This window comes from Ranitomeya imitator, chromosome 3, assembly GCF_032444005.1.
Source record: "Ranitomeya imitator isolate aRanImi1 chromosome 3, aRanImi1.pri, whole genome shotgun sequence".
Lineage (NCBI taxonomy): Eukaryota > Metazoa > Chordata > Amphibia > Anura > Dendrobatidae > Ranitomeya > Ranitomeya imitator.
Genome location: NC_091284.1, coordinates 285,687,884 through 285,711,141, shown reverse-complemented (window position 1 = coordinate 285,711,141; position 23,258 = coordinate 285,687,884). Strand labels below are relative to the sequence as shown.

Below are 23,258 nucleotides of genomic sequence, written 5' to 3'. Positions count from 1 at the left end.
AGCCATTGATAACTCCTCTTCCACCATGGAATTTCACATCCCCATGGTAGTGAAGTCAGTAGTCACTAGTCAAACATCTGAGGCAGGCCAAGTTCCGCAGTCCCCCGTCCACTGTAGTGAACCCACTCTACGCTCCTACTGGGAAACAAAATCTGTACACAGTACTCCTATATATGCCGCTGTTATGTCCCTCGCCCATTATGAAACCCTAATGAGATTCCTTTATTTTTGTGATAATTCCCAAACCCTCCCCAAGAAATGACCCCAACTATGATCGCCTTAACAAATTTAGACCGGTAGTTTCCCTCCTAAAATATTAATTTCTAAATTCATATACCACACAGCAAAATGTTGCAGTTGACGAGTCCTTGATGAGTTTCAAGGCCCGCCTGTAATTCCGCCATTTCATCCCCTGCAGAGAGCACAACAGGGTACATGTGCACCTTCCTAATAAACCCATAAAGCTGCCCCCAGACAATTGGCATCCATGGTAAGATTGTCCGGGAGCTAATGACATCATTTTTTACATCAAGGGTATCATGTTGAATTATAATTCTTTATATAAATATAATTATTACACCACTATCCAGGAACTTCAAATTGACCACAAAAAGCTATCTTTACTGAAAATACAACTTCAGCCTATACTTGTTGATAAATATTTTGTGAACACGAACTGTACAGAAAATATGCTACTGCGGGATCAGAATTGGTTCAACAGTGGACACTACGCTAGAGTGGGCTGTAGAAGAATAAGAGATTTGAGCAATATAAATCTAATGGCCTGATTAATCCAACCATTAAGATAAATTGCATGACTCTTCTGGCAACATCTGATATCTGCTGATTGGACAGACTTCTATAATTCTGGATTCTCCTGGAATAAGGAATATGGAATCAGGGTAATGCGGTTACTGCGGCTCTTGCCCTCTGGCAATGCTAGAGGAGACTCTGTATTTTTGAAGCCTGATTATTCCAGTTTACTACCATACGCCAAACACATACTGATAGGTAATGTAGATTGTGAGCCCCAATGGGGACAATGTTGCTAATGTTTGTGGAATTAATTGCGCTGTATAAGGAAGTAAAATAATTAAACTCCTTAGCCACTTAAAAAAGAGCATCATGTGGGTCCCGAGGAGCAGATTAGACTGGCCGCATCATAAAAAAGTTGCTGATGATCTGAATAAAGTGTAATTTCCATCTCTAATTCCTCCTCACCGTTGCAGAGATATTGGCTAGTAAAGTTTAGGTTATAATTTATGTCACTAGGTTATTACTGTGTTACCATCTTCACGTAAAACCCTCTTATGCCTCGGTATAGAATGTATGCTCAGTAACTATGCATTCACTGACCTCTTCAGTCTCTTCTGGAGCCACTTCTGCTTCTTTGCTTCTCTAGTAACTCTGAACCTTTATAAAGCATACATGGGCGGCCCTGCAGCAAGAAGCCTGTGATGTGGAAAGTCTACATTTCCTATGAGCACACTGTGACCCTGTGTGGGCTAAGCACTTAAGCAAAGGTTTGTATCTGTGTTATTGTTATGTATGTCACTGCAACTTATTTTTATATATTATTATATATATTAATATATATTAATATTATATTATTATTATTATATATATTATTATATATTTTATGCTTAACCCCTTAAGGACCCAGCCACTTTGTAGTTAAATCGTCGAGCGTCATTTTCCAAATCTGACCAGTGTCATTTTATTTGGTAATAACCATAGAATGCTTTAACATATACCAGTGATTCTGAGACTGTTTTTTCCGTGGTACATTGTACTTTATATTAGTGGTAAATTTTGGTCGATAGTTTCATAAATAAATGCAAATTATATAAAAAATTAGAAAATTGAAAATGTTTACATTTTGCAAAGTTTAAATTTGTATGCCCTTATCCCCTTGCTTACCGCCGATACACCTTTTAACGGTGGTGATTAAAGGTACTTATGACTCATAACTGCTTTTTAATGGCGCTGCGAAAAAAGGGAATAGCACTGCCGAACAGCGGCGATTCCTGCGGGTGTCAGCTGCATGTGACAGCTGTCACCCTGCAGTATCGGATCCAACTGGTTTGCTACCATTCTGGGCTGACTAACCTCTAAAATACCGCTGTCATTCATGACAGAGGCATTTAAGTTGTTACAAGGGGGTCACAAGACCACCTTTGTAACCATCTGACCCCCATGAAGAGAATCGCGGGTCCCGGTGGTTTCCATGGTACCCTGAGGTCATGTGATAACCACAGGGTACAGTAGCCTGTGAGAGCAAGCAATACGCTGAGCCTTACAGAGTCAAGGACATGAGTACAGCAGTGTATGAGACCAGTGATCAAAGTAAAAATTATACATGTTTCACAGTGAAAAAGTGTAAAAAGGTTAAATAAAAATTGTAAAAGAGTAAAAATAAGCACACATGTACCCATAAATCACTAAAACCAGTTTTTGCCACTCAAAACGCAGCATTTGTAATAAAACAATAATAAACAAAAATACACAAATTTTGGTATCGCTGCATCCATAATGACCCGCTCTATAAAACTGGCTTCTTATTTATTCTGTTTAGCAAACACCATGAAAAAAATAATAAAAAACATGACATAAATGTTGTTTTTTCATCATTCACAAAAAAGTGAATAAAAAGCGATCAAAAAGTCATATGTAAAAAATATATGAAAGAAATGAAAATGCCAAACTGTCCCGCAAAAACAGTCACTAATATGGCTCATTCAGTAAAAAAGTTACAGCTCTCAGAATAGAACAATGAAAAAGCAAATATTATTTTTAATGTGTAAAAATAGCAAATCAAAAAAACTATATAAATCCAATATCGCTGTAGTTGTACCGACCCAACGAACAAATCAGTCATCACTTTTACCACACGGTGAATGACACAAAAAAATAAAATGAAAACAATAACTGAATTGCTTTTTTTTGTCATTCTGTGTCTGAAAAATATGAATAAAAAGCGATCAAAAATATTATATACCCCAATCTAATACCAAAAAAATCTGCAACCCCTCCCTCAAAAACTAAGCCCTCGTACAGCTCTGTAAGGCACAGAATAAAAAAGTTACACCTCTCAGAACATGTCGTAAAAAAACAGTTTTTATAAAAAAAGCATTTTTAATGTGTGATAGCAGCAAAACCTAAAAATAACTACCGTATATAAATCTGGTATCGCTATAATCGCACCGACCCGAAGAATAAATCAACCTCATCAGTTATATCAAAACTCAAGACTAAACGGAGCAGTAAAAGACCACCGAAAAATGAATAAGCAAAAACATTTTATTAGAAAATCATATACAAAATCAGACTAAATACAATACATATAAACATAATAAGAGAACAAATGGAGGAGACATGAAGCTAGGCAAAGGAGACATTATGGGGTAGTGTAGGACCTAGGAGAGCAGGGTAGAAGAATCACAGTAGGGTACATTCAAATAGTACCAAGTAGGAGACACTGTAGATGATTGTAGGATATACTGTATATACACACACATATATAAAATATATATACAAGTTTCGCCTATATACTGTGTATACAGCATTTGCAGTATCACCTGTATGTTGTATAGGCGAGTGTATAAACGTTATATAGGTGATACTGCTGTGTATAGTTGCAGTGTGTATATATATATATATATATATTGTAGCGTTGCTAAAGGTTGTATAGTCGACGGGAGATATGTGTCACATAGGTGGCTTGTCGCTTTAACATAACCCTGCCTATCTATGAGTGTTTCAGGACCTGTGGTGATGTCATAACCACATGTCTAATCATGTGATTGGTTCCTGGGTGTGGTTAGTCCTATAAAGGAAAGGCTAATGTTTAACACAGCAGATGTGTGTGGAGGTGAAATCCTCCAGAGTGTGTTAAGGCTCCAGGACTGAGCCTGAAGGACTGGACACTTGCATTTTCTGTTCTTGAGCTAAAGGCTATTTGATTTCTGTTATCTGCTATGTGGTTTATGGAGCAATAAACCCTCTGAACTTTTAATGGAACGTGCCTCCTGAGTGTCAGCCATCGCACCTGAGCAAGTAAAACCCTTACAATATATATATATATATATATATATATATATATATATATATATCCACACACAGGGTGTGTATACTCAGACTATGCACAGCTGTATCACCTATATAACATATATACAGTAGTCTATAGATTATAATAGGTGATACTGCAAATGCTTTACACAGGTTATATAGTTGTTACTGCTGTGTGTGTATATACATATATAAATACACAGCAGTATCACCTATATATAGAGGGCCCCCTTGGGGCCGTTGGATACTCGGTACTGGATCCTTTGGTTCACAGGGGGATGTCACGGTGGCTGACCCGGTCCGTGGCCCTGGGACGTCCTTGTGAAAGGGAAAGGTCTTTAAAGGGAAAACGTTTGTGACGCCACCTGTGGTATTCGGTCAGGATGACTGACGCTGCTTTAAGAGGTCCACTGGGGTGATGTTATGGAAGCTAGATGGTATACCTTCCCACAGGTGAAGTGTGTCCCCAGGGCTTCCCGGTGTGTAGATGGTGGATGGTGAGAGGCGCAGTGCAGAGCGAGAACACAAGGTTGCAGTCTCATTATCTTTACTGAAAACTTCAGCATCCACAGTCCAGGGCACCAGATCACAGGGCAGGCAGAATCCGTCCGGTTTGGAGGCAAGTCCAGAGTCCCCTTTGTCCAGGTGGAAATCAGTAGCCTTCCCTTGCGCTGCAGTGTTGTAGTTCCTTACTGCCTAAGGCTTCACATAAGGTCCTCACAGATGTAATGTCTCTCTTTCTGTCCCCCATATAGGATATGACAAACCCGCATGACTGGTGACTTGAAGCAGTTTATAGGGACTCTATCATGCCCCAGCCTCTAAGGGGTGCCACCGTGCCTCCTGGGTGTAGGGCGGACAGGTAACGTGAAATTAGTTGTCCTGCCAGTCTCTGGAGCAAGGCATAAAGGGTGTTACTCCCTCAGCGTTCTGGCTACCGGGATTCTGCGCCTCAGAAGGAGGCAGCCTGTGCAGGGCTGGTCCCATTCTGGTATCCTCTCCTTTGCTATGACTTCCTTCACACTCGCTGCAATACAGTTCTGCCTTCTGAGTGTCTCTTTCTGGGAGCTGCAGTTCTGAGGGCATGCACAGCTCCGTGTCCTTCTCCTTCATTCTCTGACAGGATCCCACCCCTATCAGGGACCATCTAACTGAGCTGAGCTCAGCCAGCAACTAACTAACTTTCCCGACAGGCGACCAGTTTTACCTATGTGGGGAGTGACCTAATAAATAGGAGCAAGAGAGCAAGAGCTCCCCCTGGTGGCCTGGAGTGTGAAATGTGTTGCATGTTTGTGATACCTGGATACAGTTATCCTTCTTTGCCTCCAAACGTAGCATCACTCTCCCCGAGAGGAAAGCAATACTACTGCGATGACCAGGACCCTGGGGCGCCGCATATATAACGTATATACACATCAGTAGCAGTATTGCCTATATAATGTATTGTAATGCTGCGGCAGCACCATATGCAGTGAAGAGGCAGGGACCCACAAAGTGCAAACACAAAAGTCTCTTTAATGTGATACTTCACACATAAAGGCGCATATCATTTTATAGTACACGTCATCAAAGTTCAATACACACAGTTGCATCTCGTCTCAGGGCCTGTTTCATAGCACTACATAATCATATGGTTTTTAGATTACAGTCCTTAATCACGCCGCACCTCTCCTTGTCCAGTATCCATGGGGCGACCGCACGCCATATTACAGTCTCCAAACACAGCTTCACATGTTGCAGACACTACACAATGCCAGTTGTACTCCTCTAACTAGTTCCCGTGAGTGTCCTGCACCACTGTATCACAGACTCTTTACTCACAAAGCCATACACAGCCCAGCATATCCTCCGGATAGCAGCCGGGCACCATATCCACCTGTTTGTAATCGTTACACATGCCAGTCCTCTTTCGGGCACAGGACATCCACCTCTGATACACCTCCGGGCACAAGATTGTACACATCCGACTCTTTCGGGCACAGGACATCCACCTCCGGCACCACTGGGCACAGGATTGTCCACATCTGAGGCCTGTTACCATGGACGACTTGCATTGCTGTGTATGCTGTGGGTGCCAGGCTAATCAGCTGCCATAACAGTATCACATACATTGTATATGCAGCAGTCTATATACATTATATAGGTGAAACTGCAACTGCTGTATACTCATTATATATGTGTATATATAGATATACCGTATTTTTCGGACTATGAGACGCACCGGACCATAAGACGCACCCACAAATTTGGTGAAGAAAAAGAGAAAAAAATATTTTTTTATGTTAAATGGGGGTCTGTCTTATAATACCAGTGTCCATCTTACAAATCATAAGTCCCTCATCCTCGTATCTATATCCTTGTGCTGGCACATGCCCCCCTGTGCTGCTGGCAGACACATGCCCCCCGGGTCACTATATGTCCCCTTGTGCTGCTGGCAGGCACATGCCCCCCCCCCCCCCCAAGTCACTACACTATATGCTCCCCTGTGCTGGCAGGCACATGCCCCCCTGATCACAATATGTCCCCTTGTGCTGCTGGCAGGGACATGCCCCCCCGGTCACAATATGCCCCCCAGTGCTGCTGGCAGGTACAGGCCCCCGGTCACTATATGCCCCCCTGTGCTGCTGGCAGACACATGCCCCCCTGTGCTGCTGGCAGACACATGCCCCCCTGTGCTGCTGGAAGACACATGTCCCCCTGTGCTGCTGGAAGACACTTGCCCCCCTGTGCTGCTGCAAGACACATGCCCCTCGTGCTGCTGGAAGACACATGCCCCCCTGTGCTGCTGGCAGACACATGCCCCCCTGTGCTGCTGGCAGACACATGCCCCCCCTGTGCTGCTGGAAGACACATGCCCCCCCTGTGCTGCTGGAAGACACATGCCCCCCTGTGCTGCTGGCAGACACATGCCCCCTCCCCCCCCCCCCGTGCTGCTGGAAGACACATACCCCTCCCGTGCTGCTGGAAGACACATACGCCCTGTGCTGCTTGCAGACACATGCCCCCCTGTGCTGCTGGCAGACACATGCCCCCCTGTGCTGCTGGCAGACACATGCCCCCCCCCCTGTGCTGCTGGCAGACACATGCCCCCCTGTGCTGCTGGAAGAGACATGCCCCCCCTGTGCTGCTGGCAGACACATGCCCCCCCTGTGCTGCTGGCAGACACATGCCCCCCTGTGCTGCTGGCAGACACATGCCCCCCTGTGCTGCTGGCAGACACATGCCCCCCCCCTGTGCTGCTGGCAGACACATGCCCCCCTGTGCTGCTGGAAGAGACATGCCCCCCCTGTGCTGCTGGAAGACACATGCCCCCCTGTGCTGCTGGCAGGCACATGCCCCACTGTGCTGCTGGCAGACACATGCCCCACTGTGCTGCTGGCAGACACATGTTCTCCTGTGCTGCGGGCAGACACATGCCCCCCTGTGCTGCTGGCAGACACATGCCCCCCGTGCATCTGGCAGACACATGCCCCCCCTGTGCTGCTGGAAGACACATGCCCCCCTGTGCTGCTGGCAGACACATGTTCCCCTGTGCTGCTGGCAGACACATGCCCCCCTGTGCTGCTGGCAGACACATGCCCCCCCGTGCATCAGGCAGACACATACCCCCCCATGCTGCTGGAAGACACATGCCCCCCTGTGCTGCTGGAAGACGCATGATAAAATAACAAACACTTAACTAACCTTCGGATGATGGCCCCCACGGGTCACTATATGTCCCCTTGTGCTGCTGGCAGGCACATGCCCCCCCCCCGGTCACTATATGCTCCCCTGTGCTGGCAGGCACATGCCCCCCTGATCACAATATGTCCCCTTGTGCTGCTGGCAGGGACATGCCCCCCCGGTCACAATATGCCCCCCAGTGCTGCTGGCAGGTACAGGCCCCCCGGTCACTATATGCACCCCTGTGCTGCTGGCAGACACATGCCCCCTTGTGCTGCTGGAAGACACATGCCCCCTGTGCTGCTGGAAGACACATGCCCCCCCCCTGTGCTGCTGGCAGACACATGCCCCCTGTGCTGCTGGAAGACACATGCCCCCCCCTGTGCTGCTGGAAGACACATGTCCCCTGTGCTGCTGGAAGACACATGCCCCCTGTGCTGCTGGAAGACACATGCCCCCCCTGTGCTTCTGGCAGGCACATCCCCCTGTGCTGCTGGAAGACACATGCTCCCCCCTGTGCTGCTGGCAGACACATGCCCCCCGTGCTGCTGGAAGACACATGCCCCCCCTGTGCTGCTGGCAGACACATGCCCCCCGTGCTGCTGGAAGACACATGCCCCCCCTGTGCTGCTGGAAGACACATGCCCCCCCTGTGCTGCTGGCAGACACATGCCCCCCTGCGCTGCTGGAAGATACATGCCCCCCCTGTGCTGCTGGCAGACACATGCCCCCCCTGTGCTGCTGGCAGACACATGCCCCCCTGCGCTGCTGGAAGATACATGCCCCCCCTGTGCTGCTGGCAGACACATGCCCCCCCTGTGCTGCTGGCAGACACATGCCCCCGTGTGCTGCTGGAAGACACATGCCCCCCCTGTGCTGCTGGCAGACACATGCCCCCCTGTGCTGCTGGAAGACACATGCCCATCCCTGTGCTTCTGGCAGGCACATCCCCCTGTGCTGCTGGAAGACACATGCCCCCTGTGCCATAGCTCCCAACCGTCCCTCATTGTGCGGGATTGTCCCGGTTTTCAGCCTTTGCCCCGCACTCCCGCACGGGACGCTCTGATCCCGCAGACAGCAGGACCGACACGCCCCCTTGTGTAGTTAAGCCATGCCCCAGGCCCTTACCCTTCCATATGGCTGCCTCAGTCCTGCAATCCACGGAGGTCCCGATCTGCCGATCATGTGACCCCTGACTCCTCCCCTCCTGTGACCTCATCACAGGTCCTGTGCACACTCGCAGAAGGCAGGCTCAGCTCGCTGTGCTGGTTGCTGCCACCTTTCCACATGGTCCTGCAGGAGGTAATGTGCTGCCGATCAATACAATCACTTTATTATTGCTGAATAATCTAGAAAGCACTGTCCGTACACAGCAACAAATAGGTGAAGTTCAGAGACATTTTCCATTGCTGTAATTCCTATGTGCTGGTAACACAGAGCAGCAGAGCAGGTGGTGGATGGATGGACAGGCTGTGTGCCCTGAACTCTCAGGAATGGACAGAGAGACCGAAATCAATGGTGATATTCACAACTAGAGAGAAACAATCGCTGCGACATTACTGCAGCCAGTGACATGTGCGGGGTCCCTATACAGTGCTGTAGAGCTGACAAGGCGTGTAATGCCTTGTGTGGGGTCAGGAGGTGTTTACAGTGTGCATGTAGCAGAGCCGTGTGTGTACGAGATGTATGGAGCGGAGCCGTGTGTGTATAAGGTGTATGGAGCGGAGCCACGTGTGTGTGCGAGGTGTATGGAGCGGAGCCACGTGTGTGTGCGAGGTGTATGGAGCGGAGCCACGTGTGTGTGCGAGGTGTATGGAGCGGAGCCACGTGTGTGTGCGAGGTGTATGGAGCGGAGCCACGTGTGTGTGCGAGGTGTATGGAGCGGAGCCACGTGTGTGTGCGAGGTGTATGGAGCGGAGCAAAGTGTGTGTGCGAGGTGTATGGAGCAGAGCGCGTGTGTACGGAGCGGAGCCGTGTGCAAAGTGTACGGAGCGCAGCCGCGTGTGTAGGAGTAGCTATGTGTGGCCATTATATGGTACGAAGTATCGTGCGGCCAATATACAGTATGGAGCATCATGTGCGGTCATTATACAGTATGGAGCATTATGTGCAGTCATTATACAGTATGGAGCATCATGTGTGGCCATTATACAGTATGGAGCATCATGTGCGGCCGTTATACAGTATGGAGCATCATGTGCGGTCGTTATACACTATGGAGCATCATGTGTGGCCGTTATACAGTATGGAGCATCATGTGCGGTCGTTATACAGTATTGAGCATCATGTGTGGCCGTTATACAGTATGGAGCATCATGTGTGGCCGTTATACAGTATGGAGCATCATGTGCGGCCGTTATACAGTATGGAGCATCATGTGCGGTCGTTATACAGTATTGAGCATCATGTGTGGCCGTTATACAGTATGGAGCATCATGTGCGGTCGTTATACAGTATGGAGCATCATGTGCGGTCGTTATACACTATGGAGCATCATGTGTGGCCGTTATACAGTATGGAGCATCATGTGCGGTCGTTATACAGTATGGAGCATCATATGCGGTCATTATACAGTATGGAGCACTGTGTGGCCATATTTTTTTGTTTATAATTATTGTATATGAAACAGTGTGATCAGCAGTGCTAAAAGGGTGTGGTTGGGACGTGGATATGGGTGTGACTAATTATGAATGGGTGTGGTCAGAGGCGTGGCCTAAAATTTGCCGCGGCGCGCTTTACGCGCCGCTAATTCGTCCCTCTTTCCTGTCTTCAAAAGTTGGGAGGTATGCCTGTGCTGCTGGAAGACACATGCCCCCCCCTGTACTGCTGGCAGACACATGCCCCCCGTGCTGCTGGAAGACACATGCCCCCCCTGTGCTGCTGGCAGACACATGCCCCCCCGTGCTGCTGGAAGACACATGCCCCCCCCTGTGCTGCTGGAAGACACATGCCCCCCCTGTGCTGCTGGAAGACACATGCCCCCCCTGTGCTGCTGGAAGACACATGCCCCCCCTGTGCTGCTGGAAGACACATGCCCCCCTGTGCTGCTGGCAGACACATGCCCCCCGTGCTGCTGGAAGACACAAATTCCCCCGTGCTGCTGGCAGACACATGCCCCCCGTGCTGCTGGAAGACACATGCCCCCCTGTGCTGCTGGCAGGCACATGTTCTCCTGTGCTGCTGGCAGACACATGACCCCCTGTGCTGCTGGCAGACACATGCCCCCCGTGCATCTGGCAGACACATGCCCCCCCTGTGCTGCTGGCAGACACATGTCCCCCTGTGCTGCTGGCAGACACATGTCCCCCTGTGCTGCTGGCAGACACATGTCCCCCTGTGCTGCTGGCAGACACATGTTCCCCTGTGCTGCCGGCAGACACATGCCCCCCTGTGCTGCTGGCAGACACATGCCCCCCAAGCATCTGGCAGACACATGCTCCCCCCCCCCCCCCCCCGTGCATCTGGCAGACACATACCCCCCCATGCTGCTGGAAGACACATGCCCCCCTGTGCTGCTGGAAGACACATGATAAAATAACAAACACTTAACTAACCTATGGATGATGGCCCCCACGGGTCACTATATGTCCCCTTGTGCTGCTGGCAGGCACATGCCCCCCCGGTCACAATATGCCCCCCAGTGCTGCTGGCAGGTACAGGCCCCCCGGTCACTATATGCACCCCTGTGCTGCTGGCAGACATATGCCCCCCTGTGCTGCTGGAAGACACATGCCCCCCTGTGCTGCTGGCAGACACATGCCCCCCTGTGCTGCTGGCAGACACATGCCCCCCCTGTGCTGCTGGCAGACACATGCCCCCCCTGTGCTGCTGGCAGACACATGCCCCCCCTGTGCTGCTGGCAGACACATGCCCCCCCTGTGCTGCTGGCAGACACATGCCCCCCCTGTGCTGCTGGCAGACACATGCCCCCCCTGTGCTGCTGGCAGACACATGCCCCCCCTGTGCTGCTGGCAGACACATGCCCCCCCTGTGCTGCTGGCAGACACATGCCCCCCCTGTGCTGCTGGCAGACACATGCCCCCCCTGTGCTGCTGGCAGACACATGCCCCCCCTGTGCTGCTGGCAGACACATGCCCCCCCTGTGCTGCTGGCAGACACATGCCCCCCCTGTGCTGCTGGCAGACACATGCCCCCCCTGTGCTGCTGGCAGACACATGCCCCCCCTGTGCTGCTGGCAGACACATGCCCCCCCTGTGCTGCTGGCAGACACATGCCCCCCCTGTGCTGCTGGCAGACACATGCCCCCCCTGTGCTGCTGGCAGACACATGCCCCCCCTGTGCTGCTGGCAGACACATGCCCCCCCTGTGCTGCTGGCAGACACATGCCCCCCCTGTGCTGCTGGCAGACACATGCCCCCCCTGTGCTGCTGGCAGACACATGCCCCCCCTGTGCTGCTGGCAGACACATGCCCCCCCTGTGCTGCTGGCAGACACATGCCCCCCCTGTGCTGCTGGCAGACACATGCCCCCCCTGTGCTGCTGGCAGACACATGCCCCCCCTGTGCTGCTGGCAGACACATGCCCCCCCTGTGCTGCTGGCAGACACATGCCCCCCCTGTGCTGCTGGCAGACACATGCCCCCCCTGTGCTGCTGGCAGACACATGCCCCCCCTGTGCTGCTGGCAGACACATGCCCCCCCTGTGCTGCTGGCAGACACATGCCCCCCCTGTGCTGCTGGCAGACACATGCCCCCCCTGTGCTGCTGGCAGACACATGCCCCCCCTGTGCTGCTGGCAGACACATGCCCCCCCTGTGCTGCTGGCAGACACATGCCCCCCCTGTGCTGCTGGCAGACACATGCCCCCCCTGTGCTGCTGGCAGACACATGCCCCCCCTGTGCTGCTGGCAGACACATGCCCCCCCTGTGCTGCTGGCAGACACATGCCCCCCCTGTGCTGCTGGCAGACACATGCCCCCCCTGTGCTGCTGGCAGACACATGCCCCCCCTGTGCTGCTGGCAGACACATGCCCCCCCTGTGCTGCTGGCAGACACATGCCCCCCCTGTGCTGCTGGCAGACACATGCCCCCCCTGTGCTGCTGGCAGACACATGCCCCCCCTGTGCTGCTGGCAGACACATGCCCCCCCTGTGCTGCTGGCAGACACATGCCCCCCCTGTGCTGCTGGCAGACACATGCCCCCCCTGTGCTGCTGGCAGACACATGCCCCCCCTGTGCTGCTGGCAGACACATGCCCCCCCTGTGCTGCTGGCAGACACATGCCCCCCCTGTGCTGCTGGCAGACACATGCCCCCCCTGTGCTGCTGGCAGACACATGCCCCCCCTGTGCTGCTGGCAGACACATGCCCCCCCTGTGCTGCTGGCAGACACATGCCCCCCCTGTGCTGCTGGCAGACACATGCCCCCCCTGTGCTGCTGGCAGACACATGCCCCCCCTGTGCTGCTGGCAGACACATGCCCCCCCTGTGCTGCTGGCAGACACATGCCCCCCCTGTGCTGCTGGCAGACACATGCCCCCCCTGTGCTGCTGGCAGACACATGCCCCCCCTGTGCTGCTGGCAGACACATGCCCCCCCTGTGCTGCTGGCAGACACATGCCCCCCCTGTGCTGCTGGCAGACACATGCCCCCCCTGTGCTGCTGGCAGACACATGCCCCCCCTGTGCTGCTGGCAGACACATGCCCCCCCTGTGCTGCTGGCAGACACATGCCCCCCCTGTGCTGCTGGCAGACACATGCCCCCCCTGTGCTGCTGGCAGACACATGCCCCCCCTGTGCTGCTGGCAGACACATGCCCCCCCTGTGCTGCTGGCAGACACATGCCCCCCCTGTGCTGCTGGCAGACACATGCCCCCCCTGTGCTGCTGGCAGACACATGCCCCCCCTGTGCTGCTGGCAGACACATGCCCCCCCTGTGCTGCTGGCAGACACATGCCCCCCCTGTGCTGCTGGCAGACACATGCCCCCCCTGTGCTGCTGGCAGACACATGCCCCCCCTGTGCTGCTGGCAGACACATGCCCCCCCTGTGCTGCTGGCAGACACATGCCCCCCCTGTGCTGCTGGCAGACACATGCCCCCCCTGAGCTGCTGGCAGACACATGCCCCCCCTGAGCTGCTGGCAGACACATGCCCCCCCGGTGCTGCTGGCAGACACATGCCCCCCCGGTGCTGCTGGCAGACACATGCCCCCCCCCCGTGCTGCTGGCAGACACATGCCCCCCCCGTGCTGCTGGCAGACACATGCCCCCCCCGTGCTGCTGGCAGACACATGCCCCCCCCGTGCTGCTGGCAGACACATGCCCCCCCCGTGCTGCTGGCAGACACATGCCCCCCCCCGTGCTGCTGGCAGACACATGCCCCCCCCGTGCTGCTGGCAGACACATGCCCCCCCGTGCTGCTGGCAGACACATGCCCCCCCGTGCTGCTGGCAGACACATGCCCCCCCCGTGCTGCTGGCAGACACATGCCCCCCCCGTGCTGCTGGCAGACACATGCCCCCCCCCCCCGTGCTACTGGAAGACACATGCCCCCCTGTGCTGCTGGCAGACACATGCCCCACTGTGCTGCTGGCAGACACATGTTCTACTGTGCTGCTGGCAGACACATGCCCCCCAAGCATCTGGCAGACACATGCCCCCCCGTGCATCTGGCAGTCACATACCCCCCCCATGCTGCTGGAAGACACATGCCCCCCTGTGCTGCTGGAAGACACATGATAAAATAACAAACACTTAACTAACCTTCGGATGATGGCCCCCACGGGTCACTATATGTCCCCTTGTGCTGCTGGCAGGCACATGCCCCCTGGTCACTATATGCTCCCCTGTGCTGGCAGGCACATGCCCCCCTGATCACAATATGTCCCCTTGTGCTGCTGGCAGGGACATGCCCCCCGGTCACAATATGCCCCCCAGTGCTGCTGGCAGGTACAGGCCCCCCGGTCACTATATGCACCCCTGGGCTGCTGGCAGACATATGCCCCCCTGTGCTGCTGGAAGACACATGCCCCCCCTGTGCTGCTTGAAGACACATGCCCCCCCGTGCTGCTGGAAGACACATGTCCCCCTGTGCTGCTGGAAGACACATGCCCCCCTGTGCTGCTGGCAGACACATGCCCCCCCCTGTGCTGCTGGAAGACACATGCCCCCCCTGTGCTGCTGGAAGACACATGCCCCCCTGTGCTGCTGGAAGACACATGCCCCCCTGTGCTGCTGGAAGACACATGCCCCCCCCTGTGCTTCTGGCAGGCACATCCCCCTGTGCTGCTGGAAGACACATTCCCCCTGTGCTGCTGGAAGACACAGGCCCCCCCCCCCCTGTGCTGCTGGCAGACACATGCCCCCCGTGCTGCTGGAAGACACATGCCCCCCCTGTGCTGCTGGCAGACACATGCCCCCCTCTGTGCTGCTGGAAGACTCATGCCCCCCGGTGCTGCTGGCAGACACATGCCCCCCTGTGCTGCTGGCAGACACATGCCCCCCTGTGCTGCTGGCAGACACATGCCCCCCTGTGCTGCTGGCAGACACATGCCCCCCTGTGCTGCTGGCAGACACATGCCCCCCTGTGCTGCTGGCAGACACATGCCCCCCTGTGCTGCTGGCAGACACATGCCCCACTGTGCTGCTGGCAGACACATGCCCCCCTGTGCTGCTGGCAGGCACATGCTCCCCCCTGTGCTGCTGGAAGACACATTCCCCCTGTGCTGCTGGCAGACACATGCCCCCCCCCCGTGCTGCTGGAAGACACATGCCCCCCCCCCCGTGCTGCTGGAAGACACATGCCCCCCGTGTGCTGCTGGAAGACACATACCCCTCCCGTGCTGCTGGAAGACACATGCCCCCGTGTGCTGCTGGCAGACACATGCCCCCCTGTGCTGCTGGCAGACACATGCCCCCCTGTGCTGCTGGCAGACACATGCCCCCCTGTGCTGCTGGCAGACACATGCCCCCCTGTGCTGCTGGCAGACACATGCCCCCCTGTGCTGCTGGCAGACACATGCCCCCCTGTGCTGCTGGCAGACACATGCCCCCCTGTGCTGCTGGCAGACACATGCCCCCCTGTGCTGCTGGCAGACACATGCCCCCCTGTGCTGCTGGCAGACACATGCCCCCCTGTGCTGCTGGCAGACACATGCCCCCCTGTGCTGCTGGCAGACACATGCCCCCCTGTGCTGCTGGCAGACACATGCCCCCCTGTGCTGCTGGCAGACACATGCCCCCCTGTGCTGCTGGCAGACACATGCCCCCCTGTGCTGCTGGCAGACACATGCCCCTCTGTGCTGCTGGCAGACACAAGCCCCCCTGTGCTACTGGAAGACACATGCCCCTCCTATGCTGCTGGCAGACACATGCCCCCCCTGTGCTGCTGGAAGACACATGCCCCCCTGTGCTGCTGGCAGACACCTGCCCCCCCGTGCTACTGGAAGACATCTCCAATGCTGCTAGAAGACTGTTCTGTCCTCACTAAATGAGGCAGGCTCATATTTAGTTATACAGTCAGCCAAACCGCTATACCGGAGGTCCAATAAGGAGACTGTGGTTGAGTCTGTGCTTTATTAAACGTAGTGGTATATTGATGCGGTGAAACTGTGAACAATGATATACATAGAATCAGTGCATGGCATAGAACAGATACATAATACACATGATATACATTATGCATAACATTTAGAAAGCTAGTGACTAAACTAGGAGTACAACTGGTTAAACTAAGCTAATATAGAGCAGAAATATTTATAGGAAGCATAAAGACATACCGGCAATGCAATCGCAAGGGGGATGAAGTGAAGCGTCTTTCCTTGAAGGCAAACCGAAGAAAGTGAAAGGAAAAATGGAGGGAAATGGAGGCTGAGCTACCATAATGCATTGCAAAGGAGGAGGAGAATCAGACATGGATAATACAAAAACAAGATTGAACTGCCAACATAACTCTGACCGCTAGAGGGAGCCAAAGCACTAAAAACAAATAAAGATATGAACATCCATACTGAGAAACCTGCAATTACGCAAACAGATAATCAGGGTAACAATATTAGATGGCGGAGACAGAACACTCCCCGTCTGGCATCAACGGATGTCACTACTCCTTTCTTCCGAAGGCAACAATAGGACCAGTTCAGATACCGGTCTGGAAAATGTCTTAGGTTCATTCCCTTTGGTCATCCTTAGCTCAACTTTGCGGACGTTGCCATCCTTGCTCGGGAACGTTGCGGTAACTAGACCAAGTGGCCACTGGTTCCGATGAATTTGACAGTCTTTCACAAGAACAAGGTCACCTATGTTCAGATTAGGTTTAGTAGATTGCCACTTTGTACGTGGCTGCAGGGTAGACAAATATTGTTTGCGCCACCTGTCCCAGAAAGTATTTGCAAGACTGCACCTGTCTCCATTGGCGCTTGTAGAGGTCCTTTGCGTCGAATCCTCCTGGAGGGGCACTGGACAGTCCTGTTTTCTGGGTAAGTAAAGTAGCTGGAGTCAATAACAAAGGTTCCTCAGGGTCGTTAGGAACTGGAACCAGGGGTCTTGCGTTGATTATAGCTGCAGCTTCAGCCATGAAGGTGATTAGGCTTTCGTGGGTAAGCCTCGCTGCTCCTTCTGTAAATAGTCTTCCTTGGTGCTTGACCAGATTGTGGTAATGTTGTACGATTGGGTAGGCAACATGACATTTTCCAGGAAGTATAAGAGGGAATTTCTCCACAAACTCCATCTCAGCTTCTTTGAGTCGGCCTCCTACTCTCAGCAGGCCGCTGTTGTCGATGAATGGGTCGAGTTTTCTCAATATGCTGCTCTCTGGTATTGGAGCTTTGTTAATAAGACATTGGATTTCTGCAAAGTAGGTTTCTCTTTGAACAGTGAGGATGATGTGATTTCTAGAGAACTCTAAGTCGGAGGTAACGTAGGTATTTTTACAAAGATGCCAACCTTTACATTTTTCTGTGCCACAAGTTCTGGTGGTCCTGAATGAGCGAGCTATATGAGTCAGGCAGGTAATGGCTCGAGTAAGTGACTTCCAACTTGATAATTTGTCGAACCTGCAAGATCCAAGCTGGATAACAGAGGTCATTGTATGTGGTGTAGACACCTGAGGGCGGATTTCAGCATCTGAGTCCTCTGCTACTAGTTCAAAGGTGTCTGGAAAACATTCCTCAATGTACAATAGTTTTGGTCCAGAGAGCCACGTTGTGCTTCCTAGTCGACTTGCGTCAACTGCTCTAGTTGCATGATCTGCGGGATTCTGGTCTGTGGGTATGTAATGCCACTGCTTTGGATGAACTGATCTCCTGATTCGTAGCACTCTGTTATTGACATAAACGTAGAATCGCCTGGTTTCGTTGTGGATATATCCCAGGACTACTTTGCTGTCTGAGTAGAACTTGGCCTGTGTCAGGTCGATATCCATTTCGGATGCGATGAACTCTGCTAACTCAACGGCTAAGACTGCGGCACAAAGCTCTAACCTGGGTGTAGTGTGCTCTGGTTGTGGTGCGAGTTTGGCCTTTCCCATGACGAAACCAATGTGGCACTGACACTTGGAGTCTACAGTTTTGAGGTAGGCAACAGCGGCAATTGCTTTGACAGAAGCATCTGCAAATACGTACAGTCTTTGGCTCTGTATCTCAGTAGATGGCACAGGGGTGTATGGTCTTGGCATATGCAAGTTGGAGAGTGCCGCTAATGAGTTCTTCCACTCTTCCCACTGGATCCTCTTATCAGGTGGCAGAGGTGCATCCCAGTCAGATGTTTCCCTAGTTAAGTCTCTTAGTAGGGCCTTGCCTTGTATAGTAACAGGAGCTGCGAAACCCAAGGGGTCGTACAGACTGTTGATGGTAGACAGGACGCCTCTACGTGTGAAAGGCCTTTCTTCCTGGCTGACCTGAAAGGTGAAAGTGTCTGATTGTAGATTCCAGAGAAGCCCGAGGCTGCGTTGCATTGGTGCGGGGTCTGACCCCAGGTCCAGGTCTCTGAGACCATTACATAGGTCCTGAGAAGGGAATGCTTCCATGAGTTCTTGGCTATTTGAGGCTATTTTATGAAGCCTAAGGTTCGAGCAGGCAAGCATGTCCTGAGCTCTCCTGAGAAGACTGATGGCAGTCTCATTTGAAGGCATGGCTTTTAGACAGTCGTCGACATAAAAGTCCTTTTCTATGAATTGTCTGACATCTGCTCCGTATTCTGCTTCTCCTTCCTGAGCCGACCTTTTGAGTCCGTAAATGGCGACTGCAGGTGAAGGACTGTTGCCAAAGATGTGCACTCTCATGCGATACTCTGTGACTTCTTTAGTAGGATCATTGTCTCTGTACCAGAAGAATCTTAAGAAGTTCCTGTCTCTCTCTCTCACAAGGAAACAATGGAACATTTGCTGGATGTCAGCGATGAAGGCAATGGAATCCTTACGGAAGCGCATAAGTACACCCAGTAGTTTGTTATTGAGGTCTGGTCCTGTCAGCAGAACGTCATTCAGGGAGACATCATTAAATTTAGCACTGGAATCAAACACGACTCTGATCTGGCCTGGTTTCTTAGGGTGGTATACTCCGAACATGGGTAGGAACCAGCATTCTTCAGAGTCTTTGAGAGTGGGAGCTAGTTCTGCGTGACGGTTTTCAAAAATCTTTGACATGAAGGAGAAAAAGTGATCTTTCATCTCTGGTTTCTTTTGCAGATTACGAATGAGAGAGGAGAAACGTTGTAATGCCTGATTTCTGTTGTTCGGTAGACGTGGTCTGTGGGTTTTGAAGGGAAGAGGTGCGACCCAGCTGTTGGTCTCATCTTTAACGAGTCCCTTGTCCATTACCTCTAAGAACAACTTGTCCTCTACCGACATTGCCACTTGGTTGTCCTGCTTAGTTCTCTGGAAGACTGTGCACCCTAACTGATCCTCATAGCTTCCCGACACTATACTGCTGTCGTGAGTAAAGTCTATTAAATGGTTGGGCAGTTGGATGCTGTGTGGCAGTTCCCTGACATGGAACTCATTGTTACAAGGTTGAAACAGAGATGGACGTCCTTTCTCCAATTTATTTGTCAGCATGCTTGTCACAGAAGATGGGGCGTGCATGCGTCCCAAGCATACGTTGCCAATTATGACCCATCCTAGGTCTAGCCTTTGGGCATAGGGAGCATTGTGGAGTTCATTGATATGACGTCTCACTTTATGAACCTGCAGGATATCTCTCCCCAACAGCAGAATTATCTGGGCCTGATGGTCGAGTTCTGGTATAAGGTGTGCTATTCGTTTTAAGTGAGCGTGATGGATTGCTACATCTGGTGTAGGGATTTCAGATCTATTGTCTGGGATCTGGTTACATTCGATGATCGTAGGTAGTGGTAGGCAGAATTGTCCGTCTAAAGACTCGATCTGGTAGTCAGTAGCTTTCCTGCCTGCTGTTGTCACAGTACCTGCACACGTCTTTAAGGAGTAGGGAGTGCTTGGCCCTTTGATGTTGAATAGGTCAAAGAACGTTGATCTAGCCAAGGATCGATTACCTTGATCATCCAAGATGGCATACAGTCTTACAGCTTGGTCTCTATGGCCCTTCGGGTATACTTTGACGAGGCATATTTTTGAACAGGACCTACTGTCTATTGTCCCTTTGCAGACCTCGGTGCATTGTGAAGTGATCTCTGGCGTAGCTGTATCAGTGTTCCTTTCCTCCCCTCCATGCTCACTGTCAGCAGGCGTGTTTTGTGTACTCCATGGAGCTGGGTCAGGGTGTAGAGCGGTGTTATGGTCTGTGGTGCCACATTCTGTGCATTTTACACTGACCTTGCAATCCTTGGCGAGATGAGCTGTGGACGAGCAGCACTTGTAGCAGATACCGTTTTCTTTCAGGAAGCTTCTGCGATCTGGCATAGATTTTCCTCTGAAGGCTTTGCATTTCAGGAGAGGATGAGGCTTCTGATGAAGTGGGCACTGCTTGTCAGGGTCCTGCACCTTTGTCTCTGATTGGGAGCAGCCAGCAGACCTGTAATTAGAACCTGAAGAAGAAACATAAGTCTTGTGTACTGCCACAGATGTTCTGCATGGATTTGCAGGTGGTGACGGTGTGGCATATGGTATTGCAAAGTCAAAGCTGGGATCGTTTCTAATTCTCGCTTGTTGGTGTATGAAGTCTACAAAAACGGAGAAGGGAGGGAATGGAACGCTGTGTTTGTATTTGTACGTGGAACCATGTGTGAGCCACCTCTCCTGTAGATTGTAGGGCAACTTCTGGACTATAGGGTTAACACCTCTGGCTGTGTCGAGAAATGCAAGTCCCTGTAGGTCGTCCTCGTATTTGGCAACTTGGACTTCCTTTAGCAAGTCGCTTAGCTCTCTAAGTTTCTGGAGACCTTTGTTAGATATTTTAGGAAAGTCATCGATTCTTTTGAACAAGGCTCTTTCTATTACTTCTGCTGAGCCGTAACACTCATCCAGCCTTTTCCAGATCTCTTTGAGGCCAGTCTCAGGGCGGTTTATATTAATGTCTCTGATTCTTACTGCGTGTTTGACTGACTCTTCTCCCAGGTATTTGACTAACAGGTCTATCTCTTCCCTGTGTTGCAGCCCCAAGTCTCTAATGACATTTTGGAAGGAAGCTTTCCAAGCTCTGTAACCTTCAGCTCGGTCAGTGAATTTCATGAGTCCCTTGGCAACCAGTTCACGTCGTGTGAAGAACTTGGCATATTCTGTCGTGAACCGGTTGTCAGCAGAGTATACTGGTGATGGGTCGCCCTGATAGTGATGTGAGGTGCGTTCGTACCTGTTAGTGTCCTCATGGTGGCGCCAGCCGGTGTCGTATTGCTTTGACCTGATGTACGGTGCGTCAGCAGGGTGATCCACGTTGGTTACCTGATGAGGGGTGAAGTAGTCATTAGCAGAGTTGTTTTGCCTCACATTTTCGAGTTTGTTTCTGTCCTGAGCCTCGTGACGACTCTCGCTCACTTCGCTAGAGGTGTCGTATTCTGGTTTTTGTACTGGTTCAGGGTTATAGTTTGGATCAGGAAGGTCATTAACATACTGAGATGTGCGTTGTGGTGAGTCTTGCAGTGGAAACTCCAGACTCGACGTACTGCTTTGGCTATGCAGCTTGGGATTTTGCGCGGCTTCTAGCGATTCTGCTTCGGCGAGGGCTGCGTCAGCTTCCTTTTTTGCTGCTAGGCTTTCTAAGGCGGCATCCACACGTGCCTTCTCTAACTGCGACCTTCTCTCTTGATCGGCTCTCTCATCATCTATGCGTGCTTTTTCTAATTACAACCTTCTCTCTTGATTGGCTCTCTCTAAGCGCGACCTTCTCTCTTCGTCGTCTAGGCGTGCTTTTTCTACTTTAAGTTGCATCTCTTGGTCAGCAAAGCTCGCTCGTATTTTGGCAGCTTCAGCATTTGCGCAGGCAATGGCGACAGCGCTGCTGATGGATGTTGTCTTTGAGGAGACGGAAGTAACAGATCTTGTCCTATGCGATTTGTGAGACATGGTGTCTTGGGAAAGTGCTTGGCTGTGCAGAGATTGCTGTAGCTGTATTTAGTCTCTGAGTAGCCGGTGACTTGAATACCACTAGTTGGATGGCTGCCGTTTCACTGTTCTGTCCTCACTAAATGAGGCAGGCTCATACTTAGTTATACAGTCAGCTAAACCGCTATACCGGAGGTCCAATAAGGAGACTGTGGTTGAGTCTGTGCTTTATTAAACGTAGTGGTATATTGATGCGGTGAAACTGTGAACAATGATATACATAGAATCAGTGCATGGCATAGAACAGATACATAATACACATGATATACATTATGCATAACATTTAGAAAGCTAGTGACTAAACTAGGAGTACAACTGGTTAAACTAAGCTAATATAGAGCAGAAATATCTATAGGAAGCATAAAGACATACCGGCAATGCAATCGCAAGGGGGATGAAGTGAAGCGTCTTTCCTTGAAGGCAAACCGAAGAAAGTGAAAGGAAAAATGGAGGGAAATGGAGGCTGAGTGTTATGCTTAGGTAATTCAGTACCACAATGGACATAGAAGTCAGAGCACACACAGTGACCTGACAATAACCCAAAGACATAGAACGAGCTCTGAGACGTGGAAACTCTGCTGACCGCAATCCCTAATCCTCTCCAACCACACTAGAGGCAGCCGTGGATTGCGCCTAACGCTCCCTATGCAACTCGGCACAGCCTGAGAAACTAGCTAGCCTGAAGATAGAAAATAAGCCTACCTTGCCTCAGAGAAATACCCCAAAGGAAAAGGCAGCCCCTACATATAATGACTGTGAGATAAGATGAAAAGACAAACGTAGAGATGAAATAGATTTAGCAAAGTGAGGCCCGACTTTCTGAACAGAGTGAGGATAGGAAAGGTAACTTTGCGGTCAACACAAAACCCTACAAACAACCACGCAAAGGGGGCAAAAAGACCCTCCGTACCGACTAACGGCACGGAGGTACACCCTTTGCGTCCCAGAGCTTCCAGCAAGCAAGAAAAAAAACAAATGAGCAAGCTGGACAGAAAAAAACAGCAAACAAAATAACAAGCGGAACTTAGCTATGCAGAGCAGCAGGCCACAGGAACG

At 51.7% G+C, this 23,258-nt stretch overlaps 1 protein-coding gene across 4 annotated transcripts in view; it reads right to left on the bottom strand.

The window, feature by feature from the left end:
* The window catches only part of LOC138669776 (acidic mammalian chitinase-like), a 137,760-nt gene extending 128,815 nt beyond the window's left edge, over positions 1-8,945 (bottom strand). The window contains exon 1 of one of the 4 annotated variants that reach the window (XM_069756505.1): positions 8,860-8,945. In XM_069756505.1, the coding sequence (XP_069612606.1) occupies positions 8,860-8,916 (57 nt within the window). In that variant the 5' untranslated portion in view covers positions 8,917-8,945. Of the gene's footprint in view, positions 1-1,356; positions 1,394-8,859 lie in introns of those variants that run through there. The other 3 variants (XM_069756507.1, XM_069756506.1, XM_069756508.1) reach the window with 3 other exon arrangements.
* Positions 8,946-23,258: the final 14,313 nt, after the last annotated feature.